Source organism: Erythrolamprus reginae, chromosome 2 (genome assembly GCF_031021105.1).
Source record: "Erythrolamprus reginae isolate rEryReg1 chromosome 2, rEryReg1.hap1, whole genome shotgun sequence".
NCBI classification, from domain to species: domain Eukaryota; kingdom Metazoa; phylum Chordata; class Lepidosauria; order Squamata; family Dipsadidae; genus Erythrolamprus; species Erythrolamprus reginae.
Window position 1 is genome coordinate 354,691,702 of NC_091951.1, and position 18,776 is coordinate 354,710,477.

Here is an 18,776-nt window from a genome sequence, read left to right on the forward strand (position 1 = left end):
AGTGATTCCCTTTCTATAATCAATATTCTTTATTATCCTTCATCTCCACATCCATTCATAGGTCAACACATAGGCCTTAAAAAACAAAGGACAGTGGTCCCGCTACCTACAAACGCCTCGACTCACGGACTTTTCTAGATAAGAGCCGGGCGTTCAAGATTTTTTTGCCTCTTCTTAAGAACCATTTTCACTTACAAACCCGAATCTCCGAGACTGTAACCGGAAAAGGCAGGGAGAAGCCTCCGTGGGGCCTCTCTAGGAATCTCCTGGGAGGAAACAGGGCCAGAAAAGGCAGGGAGAAGCCTCCGTGGGGCCTCTCTAGGAATCTCCTGGGAGGAAACAGGGCCAGAAAAGGCAGCAAGAAGCCTCCGTGGGGCCTCTCTAGGAATCTCCTGGGAGGAAACAGGGCCAGAAAAGGCAGCAAGAAGCCTCCGTGGGGCCTCTCTAGGAATCTCCTGGGAGGAAACAGGGCCAGAAAAGGCAGGGAGAAGCCTCCGTGGGGCCTCTCTAGGAATCTCCTGGGAGGAAGCAGGGCCAGAAAAGGCAGCGAGAAGCCTCCGTGGGGCCTCTCTAGGAATCTCCTGGGAGGAAGCAGGGCTGGAAAAGGCAGTGAGAAGCCTCCGTGGGGCCTCTCTAGGAATCTCCTGGGAGGGAACAGGGCCGGAAAAGGCAGGGAGAAGCCTCCGTGGGGCCTCTATGAATTTTCTTACAAACTTTTCTACTTAAGAACCTGGTCACGGAACGAATTAAGTTCATTACTAGAGGGACCACTATATTCATAACATATGTAATTCCATAACTCTCTAATCTCTCACGTTGCCATAACTGCACCCACATCATATGAATAATTTATCCGTCTGGGTTTCTATCTTCCCTTCTCTCTCTCCGTCTCTTACATCTTCCTACCCTTCTTCCCTCCCTCCCTCCCTCCACCCCTTCCTCCGTTTCCTCTTTCACCCTCTCAACCTTCCCACTATTACCCGTAACTCTTATATTGAACAGATTGATAATATATTGCTCAATAATTATATTCTTGTGGTGTCTGTCCCCCCCTTTTATATATTATTTAACGTGTTTATTAACATTATCCTTTCATTCTACATGTCCACTTTTAAGGCTCTTCCATTGTTTTTAATCACTTCTAAACTTCTACTTTTATACTTCCTCTATTTCAACATCCAACTTCTTTCCTTTTCTATCCAATTATAAAGCTTCACCTGAACAGAATAATGGTCAGATTCTTTTCTATCGTTAAGCCTCATGGTCATTCTGTTCATTTCAGCCCAGTCCAAGATATTTCGCAGTGCGTCTGTAATATGGTAAATGATTTAGCTTTACTAGATAAATGGTCAAAGCAATGGAAACTGCAGTTTAATGTTTCCAAATGTAAAATAATGCACTTGGGGAAAAGGAATCCTCAATCTGAGTATTGCATTGGCAGTTCTGTGTAGCAAAAACTTCAGAAGAAAAGGATTTAGGGGTCGTGATCTCTGACAGTCTCAAAATGGGTGAGCAGTGTGGTCGGATGGTAGGAAAAGCAAGTAGGATGCTTGGCTGCATAGCTAGAGGTATAACAAGCAGGAAGAGGGAGATTATGATCCCGCTATATAGAATGCTGGTGAGACCACATTTGGAATACTGTGTTCAGTTCTGGAGACCTCACCTACAAAAAGATATTGACAAAATTGAACGGGTCCAAAGACGGGCTACAAGAATGGTGGAAGGTCTTAAGCATAAAACGTATCAGGAAAGACTTAATGAACTCAATCTGTATAGTCTGGAGGACAGAAGGAAAAGGGGGGACACGATCGAAACATTTAAATATATTAAAGGGTTAAATAAGGTCCAGGAGGGAAGTGTTTTTAATAGGAAAGTGAACCCAAGAACAAGGGGACACAATCTGAAGTTAGTTGGGGGAAAGATCAGAAGCAATGTGAGAAAATATTATTTGACTGAAAGAGTAGTAGATCCTTGGAACAAACTTCCAGCAGACGTAGATAAATCCACAGTAACTGAATTTAAACATGCCTGGGATAAACATATATCCATTGTAAGATAAAATACAGGAAATAGTATAAGGGCAGACTAGATGGACCATGAGGTCTTTTTCTGCCGTCAGTCTTCTATGTTTCTATGTCTTCTTCAGAGGAGATCTTTGATCCTTTCCATTTTTGTGCATATGCAACTCTCCCTGCTGTCTTTTGTGTGTGTGTGGGTGCTTGAGCTCATGTGGGTCCACTCTGAAGATGCGGGGGGGAGGCCATCCTTGGGCCCATTCATTCAGGGCTGTGGGCCAGCTCCTCCGTCTGGGGCCCTCTGGCACAGCCCCTGAGCGGTGGGAACTCTCGCATTGGTGCCCGGAGCAGAGGGGGAGACTCCAGAGGTGGGAGGGTCTCTCTGGCTGCCCGGCAGGGAAGGTCTGGGACGTGCCAGGTCCTGGTCTTCTCCAGCCTCGGCTGATTCTGCTGTTCCTCTGTTGGGCTGCCAAAGTGCCGCCCGAATCAAGCAGCCCACATCTCACCACCTGCTGGTTGAGCCCAATGGTCAGCGGCTGCCGTGGGCTCCTTCGCTGGTCAGCGGCTGGCAGGTAAGGGGGCGAGTGGCCAAGGGGGGACTCTGGGGGGGGGCTGGGTTCTGTGCCGTGGGGGGGGGAGGTCTGCCAGTTGCTGAACAGGGGCCTCCGAGTGAGGAGGGCCCCCAGCAAAGGGCAGACCTCAGAAGATTCGGACTAGAGAGGCAGGACCCTCGCCTGGCCACCTCCTTTTTCATACACCTGAGCTGGAGGCCGGAGGAGGCGTCCTGCTTCCATGGGAAGCTCCCTGCAGCCCCTCCCAGGGTGCTCTGCCGCCCCCCCCCCATTGCATGCAGAGAAGCCCCCTGAGGGGGAGGCCCAAGGAGGCTCCAGCCATTGCCGGGGAGAAGGCCGGGCAGCCTCAGGCGGGGGAGGGCAGTGCCCGACCAGGGAATCCCCTGAGGCTGTCCTGGGGGTCTCCTGTCTGGCCTTCCCACCTGCTGGGGCTGCCTGCACTTGGGGAAAAGGAATCCTAAATCTGAGTATTGCATTGGCAGTTCTGTGTTAGCAAAAACTTCAGAAGAGAAGGATTTAGGGGTAGTGATTTCTGACAGTCTCAAAATGGGTGAACAGTGTGGTCGGGCAGTAGGGAAAGCAAGTAGGATGCTTGGCTGCATAGCTAGAGGTATAACAAGCAGGAAGAGGGAGATTGTGATCCCCTTATATAGAGCGCTGGTGAGACCACATTTGGAGTACTGTGTTCAGTTCTGGAGACCTCACCTACAAAAAGATATTGACAAAATTGAACGGGTCCAAAGACGGGCTACAAGAATGGTGGAAGGTCTTAAGCATAAAACGTATCAGGAAAGACTTAATGAACTCAATCTGTAGAGTCTGGAAGACAGAAGGAAAAGGGGGGACATGATCGAAACATTTAAATATGTGAAAGGGTTAAATAGGGTTCAGGAGGGAAGTGTTTTTAACAGGAAAGTGAACACAAGAACAAGGGGACACAATCTGAAGTTAGTTGGGGGAAAGATCAAAGGCAACATGAGAAAATATTATTTTACTGAAAGAGTAGTAGATCCTTGGAACAAACTTCCAGCAGACGTGGTGGATAAATCCACAGTAACTGAATTTAAACATGCCTGGGATAAACATATATCCATTGTAAGATAAAATACAGGAAATAGTAAAAGGGCAGACTAGATGGACCATGAGGTCTTTTTCTGCCGTCAGTCTTCTATGTTTCTATGTTTCTAAGCAACACATCCACGCCAGGCCTGCCCCGCTCCTGTGGCCACTGGCCCCCACTTCCCTCTCCTGGCCGAGAGCAGAAGCCGCCTCACTTGCCGGGCGCTGGACATCCCCTCTTGCACACCCTGCCTCCCCTCCCCACCTCATGTGCCCCTTGGCCGCCCCCTGCTCCTCCCCCTCCCATTGCTCCAGGCTGGGGAACATGGAGGGGGGAGGGGTGCGCCCCCCCAAAGAATAATACAATTCTTTCTTGGCCAAGTGTGATTGGACACACAAGGGATTTGTCTTTGGTGCAGATGCTCTCAGTGGACATAAAAGAAAAAGAGACATTTGTCAAGAATCATTTGATACAACACTTAAGGACTGTCACAGGGTACAAATAAGCAATGACGAAACATTAATAAAAATCTTAGGATACAAGCAACAAGTGACAGTCCTACAGTCCTAAGTGGGAGGAAATGGGTGATAGGGATGATGAGAAAAACTAGTAGTAATAGTAGTGCAGACTTAGTCAAGAGTTTGACAGTGTTGAGGGGATTATTTGTTTAGCAGAGTGAGGGCCTTCGGGGTGGGGGACTGTATCTAGCACCCGTGCATTCCTCTAGAGCAGTGTTTCCCAGCCTTTTTTGAGCCATGGCACATTATTCACATTTACAAAATCCTGGGGAACATTGAGCGGGGGAGGGGCAGAGGGGGGCTAAAAAAAGTTTGGACAAAAAAAATATCTCTTCCTCCCTTTCGCTCTATTTAGGTTTAGGTTTAGGTTCATTGGATTTATATGCCGCCCCTCTCCGCAAACTCGGGGCGGCTCACAACAATAATAAAAAACAGTACGGTACACAATACCAAATCCAATGCCCACCCATCCAGTTACAATTTAAATTAATAATCTCATAAAAACAGTATATATAAAAAACGGGCACACAGTCAATCAATCAACAAAACAACATGGGCAAGGGGGAGGTGTTTTAGTTCCCCCATGCCTGACGGCAGAGGTGGGTCTTAAGGAGTTTACGAAAGGTAGGGAGGGTGGGGGCAATCCTAATCTCAGGGGGGAGCTGGTTCCAGAGGGCCGAGGCCACCACAGAGAAGGCTCTTCCCCTGGGTCCCGCCAGACGACATTGTTTAGTCGACGGGACCCGGAGAAGGCCAACTCTGTGGGACCTAACCGGTCGCTGGGATTCGTGCGGCAGGAGGCGGTCCCGGAGATATTCTGGTCTATTTCTCTCCCTCTTTCTCTCCCTCCCTCTTTCTTTCCCTCTCTCTCCATCCCTCTTTGTTTCTCCCTTCCTTCCTCTCTTTTTTGCTCTCTTTCCCTCACCCTCCTTCCCCCCCTTTCTCTCTCTTGCTGTCTTTCTCTCATTCTCTCTCCCCCCTCTATCTTTCTCTCTTTCTTGCTATCTCTTTTTTTTTGCTTTCTCTCTCTCTCCCCCCCACTCTCCCTCTCTCTTTCTCTCCCTCTCTTGCTATCTCTCTCTTTCTCGTACACCATGCCACAGCAGCGGCATTGGGCAGTAGCCGTGGGGCAGCGGCAGGGTGGTCAGCTGTGAGGCGGAGCTCCAGAATGGAGACACCGACGGCGGCGGCTGGACATGTTGCTAGACGCCATACATGCTGGCATTGCACTGTGCATGGGTGTGGGGCTGGAGCCTCCATCCCGGCCCAGCCAGCAGGCAAGTGCCAGCCACGCAATGCCAGCATGTACGGCGTACAGCAACATGTCCAGCCGCCGCTGTCGGTGCCTCTGTCCTGGAGTTCTGGCTCACAGCCGACCACCCTGCCGCTGCCCAGCAGCTACTGCCCGGTTCCGCTGCTGCCGCCGTCCTCCCACTGCCACTGCCCTCCCGCTGCCGCTGTCCTCCCGCCGGACCCCAAAGCTCACCTCCTGCCGCCGCCAGGGAAGCTCCAGCCGGTCGGGGTGCTGCAGCTGCCAGAAAACTTGGAAGGCGCAAAGAAGGAAGCTCAGCTTCCGGTCTCACAACTTTTTGCTCTTCGCACTCAGCAAAAAGTTGCGAGACCAGAAGCTGAGCTTCCTTCTTCGCGTCACAGCTGACCATGTCATGCGGCACACTGGTTGGGAAACACTGCTCTAGTGCACTGAGGGCAAACGTACGGCATGAGTGCCACAGGTGGCGCACGGAGCCATATCTGCCGGCACACAATCTGTTTCCCTAGGTCAGCTCCAGCGCGCATGTGCGCACCAGCCGAATTTCATCTGACATGGAGGCTCCGGGAGGGCATTTTCGGCCTCTGCGGCCCGGGGAGGGCAAAAAATGGGTCTACTGGGCCCACCAGAAGTTGGGAGACAGGCCATTTTTGGCCTCTGGGGGCCATTTCCACCCTCCCCAGGCGGCAGGGAAGCTCTGGAGCAGGGGAAGGGTGAAAACGGGCCTCCTGGAAGTTGGGAAATGGAGAGGGGGGCTTTGTGTGCATCTGTGGGGGGCAGAGCAGCACATGCAGAGGGTGGGGGGCATTTAATTAGGGGAGGGCACTTGTGTGTGTGTGATAGCACACACATGCACACTTTTGGCACCTGAGGAAATAAAGGTTCACCAACACTGCTCTAGTGGGTCTTGCGGGGGGGGGGGGGGTTCCTTTGTCCAGGCAATGCCTTGATTGTTTCCAATGGGGTTTTATATTCTGTAAGCTGCCTTGAGTTGCCATTTATTCAAGAAAGAAAGAAAGAAAGAAAGAAAGAAAGAAAGAAAGAAAGAAAGAAAGAAAGAAAGAAAGAAAGAAAGAAAGAAAGAAAGAAAGAAAAGACAGACAGGAAGGAAGGAAGGAAGGAAGGAAGGAAGGAAGGAAGGAAGGAAGGAAGGGAAAGAAAGGAAGGCGCAGAGCCTGACCTCCAGTGGGCAGCTGTTCCTCCCCCCCTTTCAGAACTGGGTCTCCAGGGGTGCAGAACCACCCCCACCCCCGCAGACACCACCTCTGGACGCCCCCACCCTGCCCTGCCCGCTTGCTGCCCTTCATTCCGGGCCGGACACCCCGGCCGCCCAGAGGGGAAGCGAAAGCACTCTCCTATCGACAGGAAGCAGGGAAAGCTCCGGGAGGGGCGGAGGAGAGCCCAGCCCCCCCCCCCCGCGCCCGCCCCCCCCGCCCCGGGCCCTGGACCAGCGCCCGCCGAGGAAGCCACAGGCCGGCCCGAGTTGTGTCCGCGCCGTCCCGCAACGGCGCCAGGAGCCCCGGGGAGCGGAGCGCGGGAAGGACGGGGCCGAGCGGCCGAAGGTGAGCCCCCCACACACACAAGACCCGCGGCGGCCGGACTGCCAGGAGGAGGAGGGGGCGGGGGATCTCGAGACGCTTCGGCAGAGGAGCCGCGGCCCTCGCCAAAGGGGCGCCCGCCGGCCCCTCGGGAATGCGCCCCCCCGGACTGATGGGAGGAGGACGCGCGCGGGCGGGGCAGGTGGGGGGCCCAGGCGGGGAGGGAGGGGGGCCATCGGGGTGCTTCTGGCCGCCCCCCAGCCGAGGCTGCTCGTAGAGGGGAGCTGGCCGAACCGCGGTGCGTGGCTCTCTTAGGCCGGGGCCCCTTCTTGCCCCGCAGCCCCCTCCCGCCGGGCGGCTTGACAAGGCTGCTGAGGGCGCCCCCACGCCGCCCGCTTCCTCTCGCTCGTCCCCGGAGGGGGCTCCCAGCTCGACGGCCGGACCAGCCGGGAGATCCTCCGCCCCCCCGCCCCCCTCCTTTGCCCGGCGGTGCAGACAGAGAGCGAGAAAGTTTCCAGGAATTCTGAGGTGGCCCGAAGCCAGCGACCTCCGGCCCCCCCGCGAGGCTGCGAAGAGCCGCGGCGCTTCCATCTATGGAGCGGCGCTGGGCAGCCTTGCGGAAGCGCCCCGCGTGTCCCTCGGCCCGGGTGTCCGCCGCGGCTCCTTTGGCCGGAGGCGGCTCCGCTGTTCCCGGGACGGAGGGGTGAGCCCGTGCGGAGCAGCCCCGTCCCCAAGCGAAAAGGGGAAGCAGGAGGCCACTTCCTCCTCCTCCCTCCCAGCACAGGATCTGATGGGGCAACCTCTCTGGTCAAGTGTCGGTGGCGACATTCCTGTTCCCCCCACCGCAGCTTCCCTCCCCCAAATACCATCCCAAATACTGCCTGTTGCTGTGCTGCCTGCTCTGGTCAGTTCCTGCACAGGGTGGCATTGTCCATACAGGCTGGACTGGCGGTCTTGAAGCCCAGGAGAGGCTGGAGGGGCTCAGACCTGTCACTCATCATGGAGCCAGCCTGATTCCCAAGCGCTGGAACCTTCTGCCCAGGGATGACACCAGCAGGTGTGTGTCGCACTTTCTAGCAATCACCGTGAACCCAACCCACGTTCCTGGTCTCCCTTCAGGCCGTTCCACTGGTTGATCACTCTGACCATCAGGAGCTTCTTCCTTATTTCCAGGTTGAATCTCTCCTTGGTCAGCTTCCATCCGTTGCTCCTGGTCTGGCCCTCTGGTGCCCTAGAAAACAGTCCCACCCACCCTCCTCTCTGTGGCAACCCCTCGTATACCTGTAGACTGCTATCATGTCCCCCCTGGCCCTCCTTTTCTCTAGGCTGTCCATGCCCAGTTCCCGCAGCCTCTCTTCGTAAGTCTTGGTTTCTAGACCCCTGATCATTTTGGTTGCTCTTTTCTGCACCTTCTCCAGAGTTTCAATGTCTCTTTTGAAGTCTGGTGACCAGAACTGGATGCAATACTCCAGGTGCGGTCTGACCAGGGCCTGCTGGTGTCAGTCAGAGTTTGGTGGCTTGCCCGGTATTGGTCAGACTGAGAGAAATCCACCCGCTTGCACCCACCGCAGAGTTTGGCCCACGGAAGGGATGCTGCTTTGGGCCTGGAGCCCTGGGCCCAAATCCTCGCAGCCTGTTGAGTTTTAATTCTGTTTGAATGGCTGAAACTGGTCAATGAAACTTACTTTTCTTGTTGTGGAAGCGAAAGGAGATGGAAATAAGCGGGATAGAATTTATTCCCCTGGGGGCTAATCCCAATCAAGAGGGATTTCACTATGGAAAAGCTCTTTTGTGTGTATTTATCCTGTGTTCTTAAAGCTTCTAGCGGAAAGGAGATAAAGATAAAGTATTTTAAGATCAAATACAGGAAATGGTATAAGGGCAGACTGGATGGACCAGGAGGCCGTTTTCTACCGTCAGTCTTCTGTGTCTGTATGAAACATTCCTCAGAATCTCATAGGGAAGATGCAGCCATCGTTTCAGGGTCACCCCTGGGCCTTTCTTTTAGCTTTCTTTTTTGACCAGAGAAGAAATTTAAGAAACCAAGTGTGTACTTCTGGCTGGTGGGTCAGGGGTGAAGGGCTGACCCTTCTGCTGCGAAGGCTTTTGCATTATCCAGTAACGTCCGTCTATAAATGCCCGAATGAACTTACAGAGGGCAGGTGGGGGGCAGTAAGCAGCTCTTTACAGAGGTCGGCATAGAACCTAAAGCCCCATCCAAAGGGGTTCCTGGGGGGTTCGGGTCTTTGGGGCAGCTGGACTTGCCCTGAGGGGTCCCCGAGGGATCCATTCGGACCCTGAAGTTCTCTTGTATTTCTAGAAGATGTTGAAGGAAGGTGATGAAGTGGAAATTAACTATTTATGTGACCTTGGGGACACCCAGCTCAGGTGTTGTGCTCTTGTAAAAGAGGTGGGGGGGGGCTTTAGAGGGTGGGGAATTAGTTACGCTTTATCTTGAAGTGAGTTTAAGGCAAAGAATGTGGCTGGACAGACAGGTGAGGAGGAGGAAGCACCTCAGGGAGCCTTTAGAATAGAATAGAATAGAATGGAATGGAATGGAATGGAATGGAATTCTTTGTTGGCCAAGTGTGATGGGACACACAAGGAGTTTGTCTTGGTGCAAATGCTCTCAGCCTACATAGAAGAAAAAGAGACACTTGTCAAGAATCATCAGGTACAACACTTAATGATTGAAGGAAGATCCGCTGTTCTCTGTCCTGCTGGGGAGGTTCGGAGCGAACTGACCCGGCCTGAGCTCATCCTATTTGTCTATTCCTTCTCTGTTTGGGCTTTAAATCCTCAAGGCCCAAAGAAAAAGACCCCTCCCCCATCCACATCCAGCCTCCCTATATCCTCTGGGAGCCAAAAGGGTCTGGGGGGGGGGGCTGGAAGCAGGGCTGGGTTCTAACTTACCTTGCCAACCTGTTCACTTCCTCCTGCGCTGTGTGGCAAACAACCCCCCCCCCCAAAAAAAAAAAACCCCAGATGCAGAGTGTTTTGGCTTCTTGGCATGTTCAGAAGGGGGGGAAATTTTTCAATTTTTTAAAAAAAAGATGGCGATGCCCATAGACCGGCACTGACCGATCCGTTTCAAGTCCAGGACTGCAGGACTCTTTGTTGGTTGGGAATGTTTAAAAGACACGTCTGGGATATTGGCAAAGGGGGGGGGTTGTTTCTGTGGGTGAAATGTCTCTGGGGGGTCTCCACCCCCGGGTCCTGTTTGTGCCAGAGCTGCTTTTCCAAAAGGCTCCTGGATTTTCTGCCCCTTGAACTAATCTTAGAAGCTTCTTGGATTGAGAAGCCAAATGTTTTCAAGGGGAAAAAATTCAGAAAGTAGCAGGCGAAATACCTTCCAGTTCTTTTACAAATCTGATGAGAGGTCACACTGTTGATCCACCTGTGCATTTTCCCTGTCAATTTGCACTGACACCCCCACCCCGGAAAATCCCTAAAGACGTTCTGGGGGCAGAGGTGTGTGGGGAGCAGGAGGGAAGGAGACGGGAGGGCAGAGATGGGGGAAAGGGGGGTGACACTGCTGTGAGGTGGGCGACTGTAGCAGTGGAGGAAAGAAATTGGTGGCCTGTGCTTTTCCCTCTGCCCACCCGCCCTGCTCCTGCCTTCTTTCAGGGGGTCAGGAGTGCTGGGCGCTGGTGGGCCAGAGGAGCCGAGGGGCCAGGCCAGGGAGGGGAGAGGAGGGGAGGGGGTCGGGAAGGGCAGTTTGAGGCACGGGCAGCCCCTCTGCCCCTGGGCTGCTCCTCACTCCGCCCCAAAGAGACTGAGGGTGGGGAGGATTGTCTTGGACACCCTGCGGAGGGTCCTTCTGCCCAGGGCTGCCCGGAGGGGGAGGGCTGGGCCAGCAGGAAGGCCTGGGGGGGCAGCAACGGTGGGGGGAGGGGATGCTCCCCTCTTGAGCCAAGAAGACCTCCTGGCAAGTGGGGCTGCACTGGCCCCCAGGTGAGGAAACCCTCCCCCCTCCGCACCTGGAGGAGGCAGGCCAGGTAGCCTACACACACACACACACAAAGCACAAGCCACCTGCTGCTCCACACAGGCCTGGCTAGCTGGCGGCAGCCGGGCAGCCGTGTAACCGGACCTGCCAGGTGACCCGTGCCTGCCCCCCTCCTCCTGTGCCAGAAGAGGACCCCAGTGACCTCCCCTCCTCTCTGTTCCAGGAGCTGAGCCTGCAGTGGCGGGATGCCCTTCTTTGAACCGCGTGTGGACAGGAAGACCTCCAAGGGTGAGTGGTCCCTTTGGCCAGGGGAGGGGGCTCTGTGTTCGGGTCTGGGTCTTCAGCCCATCATCTAAGGGGCTGGCTCTCCCTGCCTATCAGCTGCAAACTGCACGAGTGGCCCTTCTAGTCCCCTCAGCCTTCCCAGGACCCGGATAGTTGGGGGCCATGGGGTGAGCTGTCGGCCACTTAGAGGGGGCGGTCAAGCACTGCAAAGCCACATAGAGGTCTAAGGGCTGTGGCTCCTGGGCCTAAGAGGGAAGAGCCTTGGGGGGCCCCACTGCTTCCTTCCCTCCCTCCCTCCCTCCGTGTAGATGGAGTTCCATTAAGGAAAAGTTGTTGAGAGGAGTGTGTGTGTGTGTGTGTGAGAGAGAATATCTGTTTCTCTGCCCATGGTCCTCCTGGGCTTTGCTCTCTGTCCACCAGGGCTGGGGGAGGGTGCTCCATCAAGCCCTCCATCAGGGAAATTCCCCCCCCTTGTCTTCCATCACCCAGAAGCTCTGCGGAGTCCAGCCCTTCCCCTGGGCATCATGGGCAGAGGTGACAGTGAAGGGGGGAGGGGGGGAAGGGAATCGCGAGGCGGGGGGGAGCGTTTGCAGCACCCCCTGGGGAAGGCCCACGGAGCAGGGGGGCAGCAGTGCAGTGTCCCAGGCTCGCTCGCTCCTTTGCTCCTTCCTTCTCCCTCTACTCAAAGTCACCCCACAGGCCCCGTCTCACTCCCCTCCCTCTCTGTGGCTGCTGAGCCTCATGTGGGGGGGGATTCCGGAGGCCACGTGTGGCCAGTCGCCTGAAGCCCTGGGCAAGTGGATCCTTCTTGGGGGGGGGAGCCGCTCCTTTCCCCAAGCTCAGCCCCCTGCAAGTCTATGTATGTATTTATTTTATTAATCAAATCGATAGGCCATCCCACCCCAGGTGCCAGGGAAGTGCCTGCATTGCTGGGGTTGGGTGGGCACCACGTCCGTTGACCCGGTGGCCTGCGGAGGGTCTTGCCTCAAGGATCCCAAGCCCACAAATGCATTTTTTGGGAGGGGGGGTGCAATTTTATTTCTTTGTTTTTGCAAACCTACATCCAAATGCAGAAAGGTGGAGTTGTACATTAATAATAATAATAATAATAATAATAATAATAATAATAATAATAATAATAATAATAATATTTATTAGATGTGTATGCCGCCCCCCTCCGAAGACTCGGGGCAGTACATGAAGAGTTTCCTGTCAGACCGGGAGGGGATGCGCTGAAAACAGATGGGGGGAGGACCACTCCCACCACTGGGAGGACCAAGTGTGCGGGGGAGGGGGGAGGTCTCTCCATCTTGCGGGAACCAGGTGCCTGGGAGGACGAAGGGCAGAGCCCCGAGTGACTGGTCCACTTGCAATGCCCGGAAAGGCTCTTTGGGGGCTTCCCGGAGTGCAGCCAGCCCCCCCCTCTGGCTCCTTCCGCATCAGGGACTCGGCTCCTTGTCCGGCCGGGGGGGGGGCAGGAAAGGGGCAGGATGCTGGTGATTGAATCGGATGTCCAAGTGCCGATGCCCCTGTGTGTGTGGGTGGGTGGGTGGAGGCAGGCCGGGTTCCCTGGGGTCCCTTTTGTTGGGGGTCTGGCCTTCTCTTTCTGCTCAGGGTCCCCTCCATCTCTCAGCGGAGCCTCCTGTCCCTCCAACTGCCACCAACCGACTCTCCCTCGGAGTCTCTGCCGCATTCCGGCCCCTCCTTCTGCAGACCCTTGCTGCTCCTGTGGCCCCCAGGGTGTGGGTGCAGCCCCCGTCACCCCGCCCAATTCGGGCTGAACCGGCTGGCCCCTGTGCTGACCATGCGGTGCCCCCGCCCAAGGCCTCCACTGCCTGGGGCGCCGGTGGCAGGCTGGACATGACCTCTCCGGAGGGTCCCAGGTTGAGAATCGCCAGCGCGGCCCCAGGAAGTGGTGAGCAAAGACAGGGAGCCCGGAGGGGAGGTGGGGGGTCAAGAGAGGAAAGACCCCCCCGAGCCTTCCTTGGTCTGGAAGAGATGGGGGTCCAGCACAAAGAGTGGGGGGAGAGGCTCCCCGGTTACCTCTGGTCCAAAAGATGCTGGGTGTCAGCAAATAGGAACCTGGACCCCCGCTCTCCTCCAGCCCCACTTGTGCCAGGGGCCATCTCCCGGCTGGGCAGCTTTCATGCAGCCCCGACCCTCAAAGGCTTTTGGAAGCCAGCATGGTGGTTGGGGGGGGAGCTCTGCCAAAGGGTCCTTGGCCAAAAGGACCAGCAGCCCGGTGGTTTCCCACACTTGGCGTCAGTCTGAGGGCTGTGGGCTTCCTGCTGACCACCACCACCACCACCTCAGCCCCAGCCAAAGCAGCCAGTCGGTTTCCTGCCTTTCCTTTGGAAACAATGAGTCCAGCCCAGGACTCTCATTATTTCCTGTGGGTCAGTTCAGGAGGAGGGAAGCCTGGAGGCCATTGGGGTCTCCCTGCGGTTTCTTCAGGCTGTGGCCCCTGCGTGCTGGGGAGGGGGCAGGTGGGACAGGCCTATTCAGGGGCTTCCCGGGGGGGTCCGTGTGGGGCCCAGAGGGGGGGACTCCTGGGATTTCTCCCAATTCCACCAGGCTTCACGGTTGGGGCTGAAACTCCCCAAATCCCCCGGGTGGGATTCCAGCCCTGCTTTCCTAACAGGCAGGTGGGGGGGGCTGCCCAGAGGACGGAATCCCCTGCTCGTCTGAATGCGCCTTCTCCCATCTTTGGATACCTCTGTGTGTGTGTGTGTGTGTGTGCGTGTGTGTGTGTGTGCGTGTGTGTATTCATGACTCTGGAGCAGTGTTTCCCAGCCTTGGCAACGTGAAGATATTTGGACTTCAACTCCCAGAATTCCCCAGCCACAAAAGCTGGAGCTGGACTCGGGGGAGCCATTGCCCCCACATGGGCACTGCTGGCGTCTTGGGCAAGTGGACCAATACTGTGTTTTCCCTTGTTGTTGCATGACCCAATCGAGGCTTAGGGCCAAACCTGACTAATGATTGACCGCTCTGTGGAGAGCGGCCTTGATCCCCTTCCTGGACAATGTGGAAGTTGAAATGGCTGGATCCTTTTCCCCCCCCTCCCACCAGCATGTTCTGTAAAGGGGGAGGGGAGGCAAGCCCCCTGGGACCCCTCCCGCTCACGGCTGGTTGAGGAAGGCTGGGAGTGGAGGTCCACCAGCTGCCAAGGTTGGAGGCTCCTGACCGGGAAGGTTTGGCCCAGAGCAGCAAGGGGGCTGTCGACACCTTCAATGGGGGTGGGGGCGGGCGTCTTCCTTTCGGGCTCCCAGGGGCCTCCGGGCTACTTTGGGGACTCTAAGAAGCTGCAGCCGAGTTCTTCCTTTCTGCCTTTGGAGCATTGAGAGAGGCAGAGGGTTTTTTATTTATCCTTAGAGTTGGAAGGGACCCTGCGGGTCATCTAGTCCAACCCCTTGCTCAGGCAGGAGACCCTGCACCACCCCGGACAGATGGCAGTCCAGCCCCTCTACGACCTCTGCTGGCAGCCTCCCCCTGCCTGGGGAGGGGCTCTTCCTGGCCACGCAAGATGGGTGGGGGCTCTGCTCTCCTAGCCGGCTGCCTAGAGACTGACCCCCCGACTGGGCATCGGCCCCCCACCATCTGCTCATGGCAGGGGGAAGCTGAGGTTGAAGGATGACCCACGCAGCGTTTCAGCGCTAACAGACCTCTGAATCAGAATGGAAGGGACCTTTGAGGTCTTCTAGTCCAGCCCTTTGCTCAAGCAGGGGAGACTCTATCATGTGAGACAAGCGACTGTCCAGTCTCTTCTTAAAAAACCTCCAACTTCCGGTGGAAAGCTGCTCCCCTGGTTAATTGTCCTCACTGTTAGGAAGTATCTCCTTAATTCCAGGTTGCTTCTCTGCTTGTTAGTTTCCATCCATTGTTTCTTTTCCTGCCTTTAGGTGATTAGGAAAATAAATTGACCCCTTCCTCTTCCTGGAGGCCTCTCAAATACTGGAATGCTGATATCATGTCCCCACTAATCCTGCCCTTCCCCCGTTCTTCCTCTGTTTTAGTGTCCAGGCCTCTGGTCGTCTTAGTTGCTCTTCTCTGCCCTTTTTCCAAAGTCTCGACATCGTTTTTGTAATGTGGTTCCAAAATTGGATGCAGTATTTCAGGTGTGGCCTTATTAGTGGCACTAATACTTCTCGTGATGTTGATTCTATGCTCTATTTACACAACCAAGGATTGCACTAACTTCTTTGGCTGCCCCCACCCATGGCTGGCTCTTGTTTAAATAATCGCCCACTGGACCTTCAAGGTCCCTTCACAGTGACCGTTTTTGAGCCAGGTTTCGCCTGATCTGTACTCGGTCCTTCGCTTTCTATGCCACGGTGGTGAAACTCTGCTGTTCTCCACATTTGTTTATGTCAATCTACCGGTCATCGTTTATTTTATGTTTGTTGCTGATTGTTTATTTTTACATTCCAAACATTTATACCAGTTTTCTCAAATCTCATAGAATTCTGTTTCCTCTTTGTCTTGTAATTCCATGGTCAATCCACACATTTCCGCACTTGCTAATATTTTTGTTGTGGTCATTGGGCTTGAAGGGACTTTATCCATCTTCCAACATTGGGCAGACACAATCCTGGCCGTTTATTTATTAGAGTTGGTTACTTTTACTTATTTTCTCTTTTAAGATACCTAATAAAAACAGTTCTTGTTTAAAGTCTATTATTTGTCTTGTAATGTCCTCTATCCGTTTCTGAACCATTCCCCAATATTTCTTAGCCTCCGGGCACGTCCAGCACATATGGCAGGACGTCCCCAGTTCTTGTTTATACGTCTAACATTTTGTAGATACATTTGGAAACATTTTCACCAATCTTGCTGGGTTGGGAGATCCCGCAGCCTTTTCTACCGTGGTCTACTTTGTCAAATGGCTTGCTGAAGCCTAAATATTCTATGTCCACCGTATTTTGCTGGTCTGGTAATTTAGTCACTTTGTCAAAGAATGAAATAAGATTGGCTTGGTTGGTGTGGTCTGTTTTTAACAAACCCGTGCTGACTACCAGTAATAACTTTGTTTGTTTCTTGATGCTCACTGATCTTATATATATATTTCCTGGTTAGGCTGATCTGTTTCTACTCTCCCGAGTCTTCTTTCCTCACCTTTTCTTTGAAGATGGGAACCACATCAGCTTTTTTCCAACCCTCTGGAAGTTCCCTGGGACTCCAAGATTTTTTAAAGATACAATGCAATGGTTCTGAGTCCTCTGGCCCCCTCCCAGTCATGTTTCTAGAAGCTGCTTTCTCTTTTGAAGAATCAGAGGCGATACTGAAAGAGTCGTAGATGCTTGGAACAAACTTCCAGCAGACGTGGTTGGTAAATCCACAGTCACTGAATTCAAACATGCCTGGGATAAACATATACCGTATCCATCCTAAGTTAAAATACACGAAATAGTATAAGGGCAGAGGAGATGGACCAGGGGGTCTTTTTCTAGTCTGCCCTTCACCCAGGGAAGTCACCAGCCCACCTCCCTTCTTGCTCACCAGGGGGGCTTTTCGGTTTCTTTGTTAAATTGAATTTAACTGCCACTTAGCTTGCTGTGAGATTTGCACAGGCTAAACACCCCTGGTGCCCCCTCCCTCTGTGGGGATTCCTGGGTGGGCCTGAGCTTCAGGAAAGTAGAAGCTACCCCCATGCTGCACAGAGGCAGACGCTCTGTGTGTGTGTGTGTGTGTGTGTGTGTGTGTGTGTGTGTGTGTGTGAAGGAAAGCCCCAAGAATTAAGGAGAAATTTCCTGACAGTAAGAACAATTAACCAGTGGAACAGCCTGCCTCCAGAAGTTCTGAAAGCTCCAACACTGCAAGTTTGTAAGAAGGTGTTGGATAACCATCTGCTGAAGTAGTGTAGAGTCTCCTGCCCAAACGGGGTTGGACTAGAAGACCTCCACGGTCCCTTCCAACTCTGTCATTCTATTCTATTTTATTCTACTCTATTCTACTCTACTCTACTCTACTCTACTCTACTCTACTCTACTCTACTCTACTCTACTCTATTCTATTAAGGTTTGGGTCCCAAAAGGCTCCATTGTGGTTCCAGCCAGCAGGGAAGGGGCCCCTCGCTTAGGGGGGTGGAGGAGAAATAGTCTTGCTGAAAGGAGCCAAGGAGGGAGCTGTCTGGGAGGGGGCACGGATGTCTGCCCCCCTTCTCCCCTCTTGAATGCTGCGTCACCATGCCCCCCACTCCACCCCAGCCAAGAGGCGGGAGAGGGCCAGGACCCGGTGCCTGCCTTGCCCCCCCCCCTGCCTGGGCCTCCCTCTCGTGGCCCCCAACTCCCTCGCTTGCCTTGCAGAGGAGGAGCGGTGCCTGCGGGCGAATGACCGGGCCTTCAACCTGCAGTTCGACTATGCTGTGAGTGACTGGACGCCCCCTCCGCACCCCCCCTCCACCCCTACGGCAGGGGGAGAAGAGCCAAGAGGGCGCTCTGGGGGGCACTGCCCTTCCTCTCTCTTGGCCACCCCCCAGGCCCTTTGGGGGGCCTCCCTTGCCCCCTCAGCCCTCCAGCGCTTCATCTCGGGGGTGGAGGTGGGGTGTGTGAGTCCTGCTGCCCTCCCCCGCCCCCCCTCATGGCCGTCCTCCGTCCACAGAAAAACTCCATCAAGACCTCCAAGTACAACCTCTTCACCTTCCTGCCTCTCAACCTCTTTGAGCAGTTCCAGCGCGTGGCCAACGCCTACTTCCTGGTCTTGCTCCTCCTGCAGGTCAGTCTCCCGCTGGGGTCCCCGGCAAGAGGGAGGGGGGTCTCCGGGCCCTGGGATGAGTGGGCACCACCTGGGGAGGCCCCCAAGGACGCCCCTGGGGGACAAAGGTCGGCCGGACAGCTGCCGGGTCTCTTGGGGCTGATCTCCCTACGGTGGCCTTTGACCTGCAAGGCTGTAGTGGGCTGCTGCCTGGTATGCGCCACACGGCCTTCTGTTAGCGACAATGGAGCTGCACGCACTGCTCTGGGTGGCTGGTGGGTGGGCGAGCATGTCCAAGCGAGTTTTGGCTGCTGTCCATGTGCAGGAAGAGGAATCCCAGGAGAGGACATGCGCGCGCATGAGGGAGATTTGGGTGATCTTGGGCAACGTTTCACTTCTTCGCATGCACAGAAGCAAAAAATCCCCCCCCCCCCCAGGAATCTCGTGCAGCTGCCTGGATTCTCCCAAGATTTCGCTTCCTGCGCAGAAGCTAAGTCTTGCTTGGACACGCACACACGCGCACCAGCCACCCAGAGTGCGCACGCATCGCACCAGTGGTGACGGTGAATAGGAACCCCCGCCTGCTACCACCGCTCAGCCAGTGACCGTAGCAGGTGAAGAGGGCGCTGAAGGAATGACGGCCACACTCGGTCCCAGAACTCCCCCAATCTTGTCCTCTTGACCCAGGTCCCGGGCAACCCATTCACACGTGTCATGGGTGGACAATTTGCAACGGGGAATCTGGCAGAGAAGATAGCAACTTCCTCATGCAACACACACACGCACACACCCTGCTCTGGCCAATGGTGCAACGCCCACCCCCTCTCCTCACAGGACCCCCTCCCCTGCCCCCCCTCCCGCCCACCCAGCCAGAGC

At 54.8% G+C, this 18,776-nt stretch overlaps 1 protein-coding gene across 3 annotated transcripts in view; it reads left to right on the forward strand.

Moving 5' to 3' along the window:
* The first annotated feature begins 6,861 nt into the window (after positions 1–6,861).
* LOC139162842 (phospholipid-transporting ATPase ID-like) overlaps positions 6,862–18,776 on the forward strand; it is a 42,075-nt gene continuing 30,160 nt past the window's right edge. For 2 of the 3 annotated variants that reach the window (XM_070743678.1, XM_070743679.1), the window contains exons 1-4: positions 6,864–6,997; positions 11,146–11,210; positions 17,513–17,571; positions 17,808–17,921. In XM_070743678.1, the coding sequence (XP_070599779.1) occupies positions 11,168–11,210; positions 17,513–17,571; positions 17,808–17,921 (216 nt within the window). In that variant the 5' untranslated portion in view covers positions 6,864–6,997; positions 11,146–11,167. Of the gene's footprint in view, positions 6,998–11,145; positions 11,211–17,512; positions 17,572–17,807; positions 17,922–18,776 lie in introns of all 3 variants that reach the window. The other variant, XM_070743681.1, reaches the window with a different exon arrangement.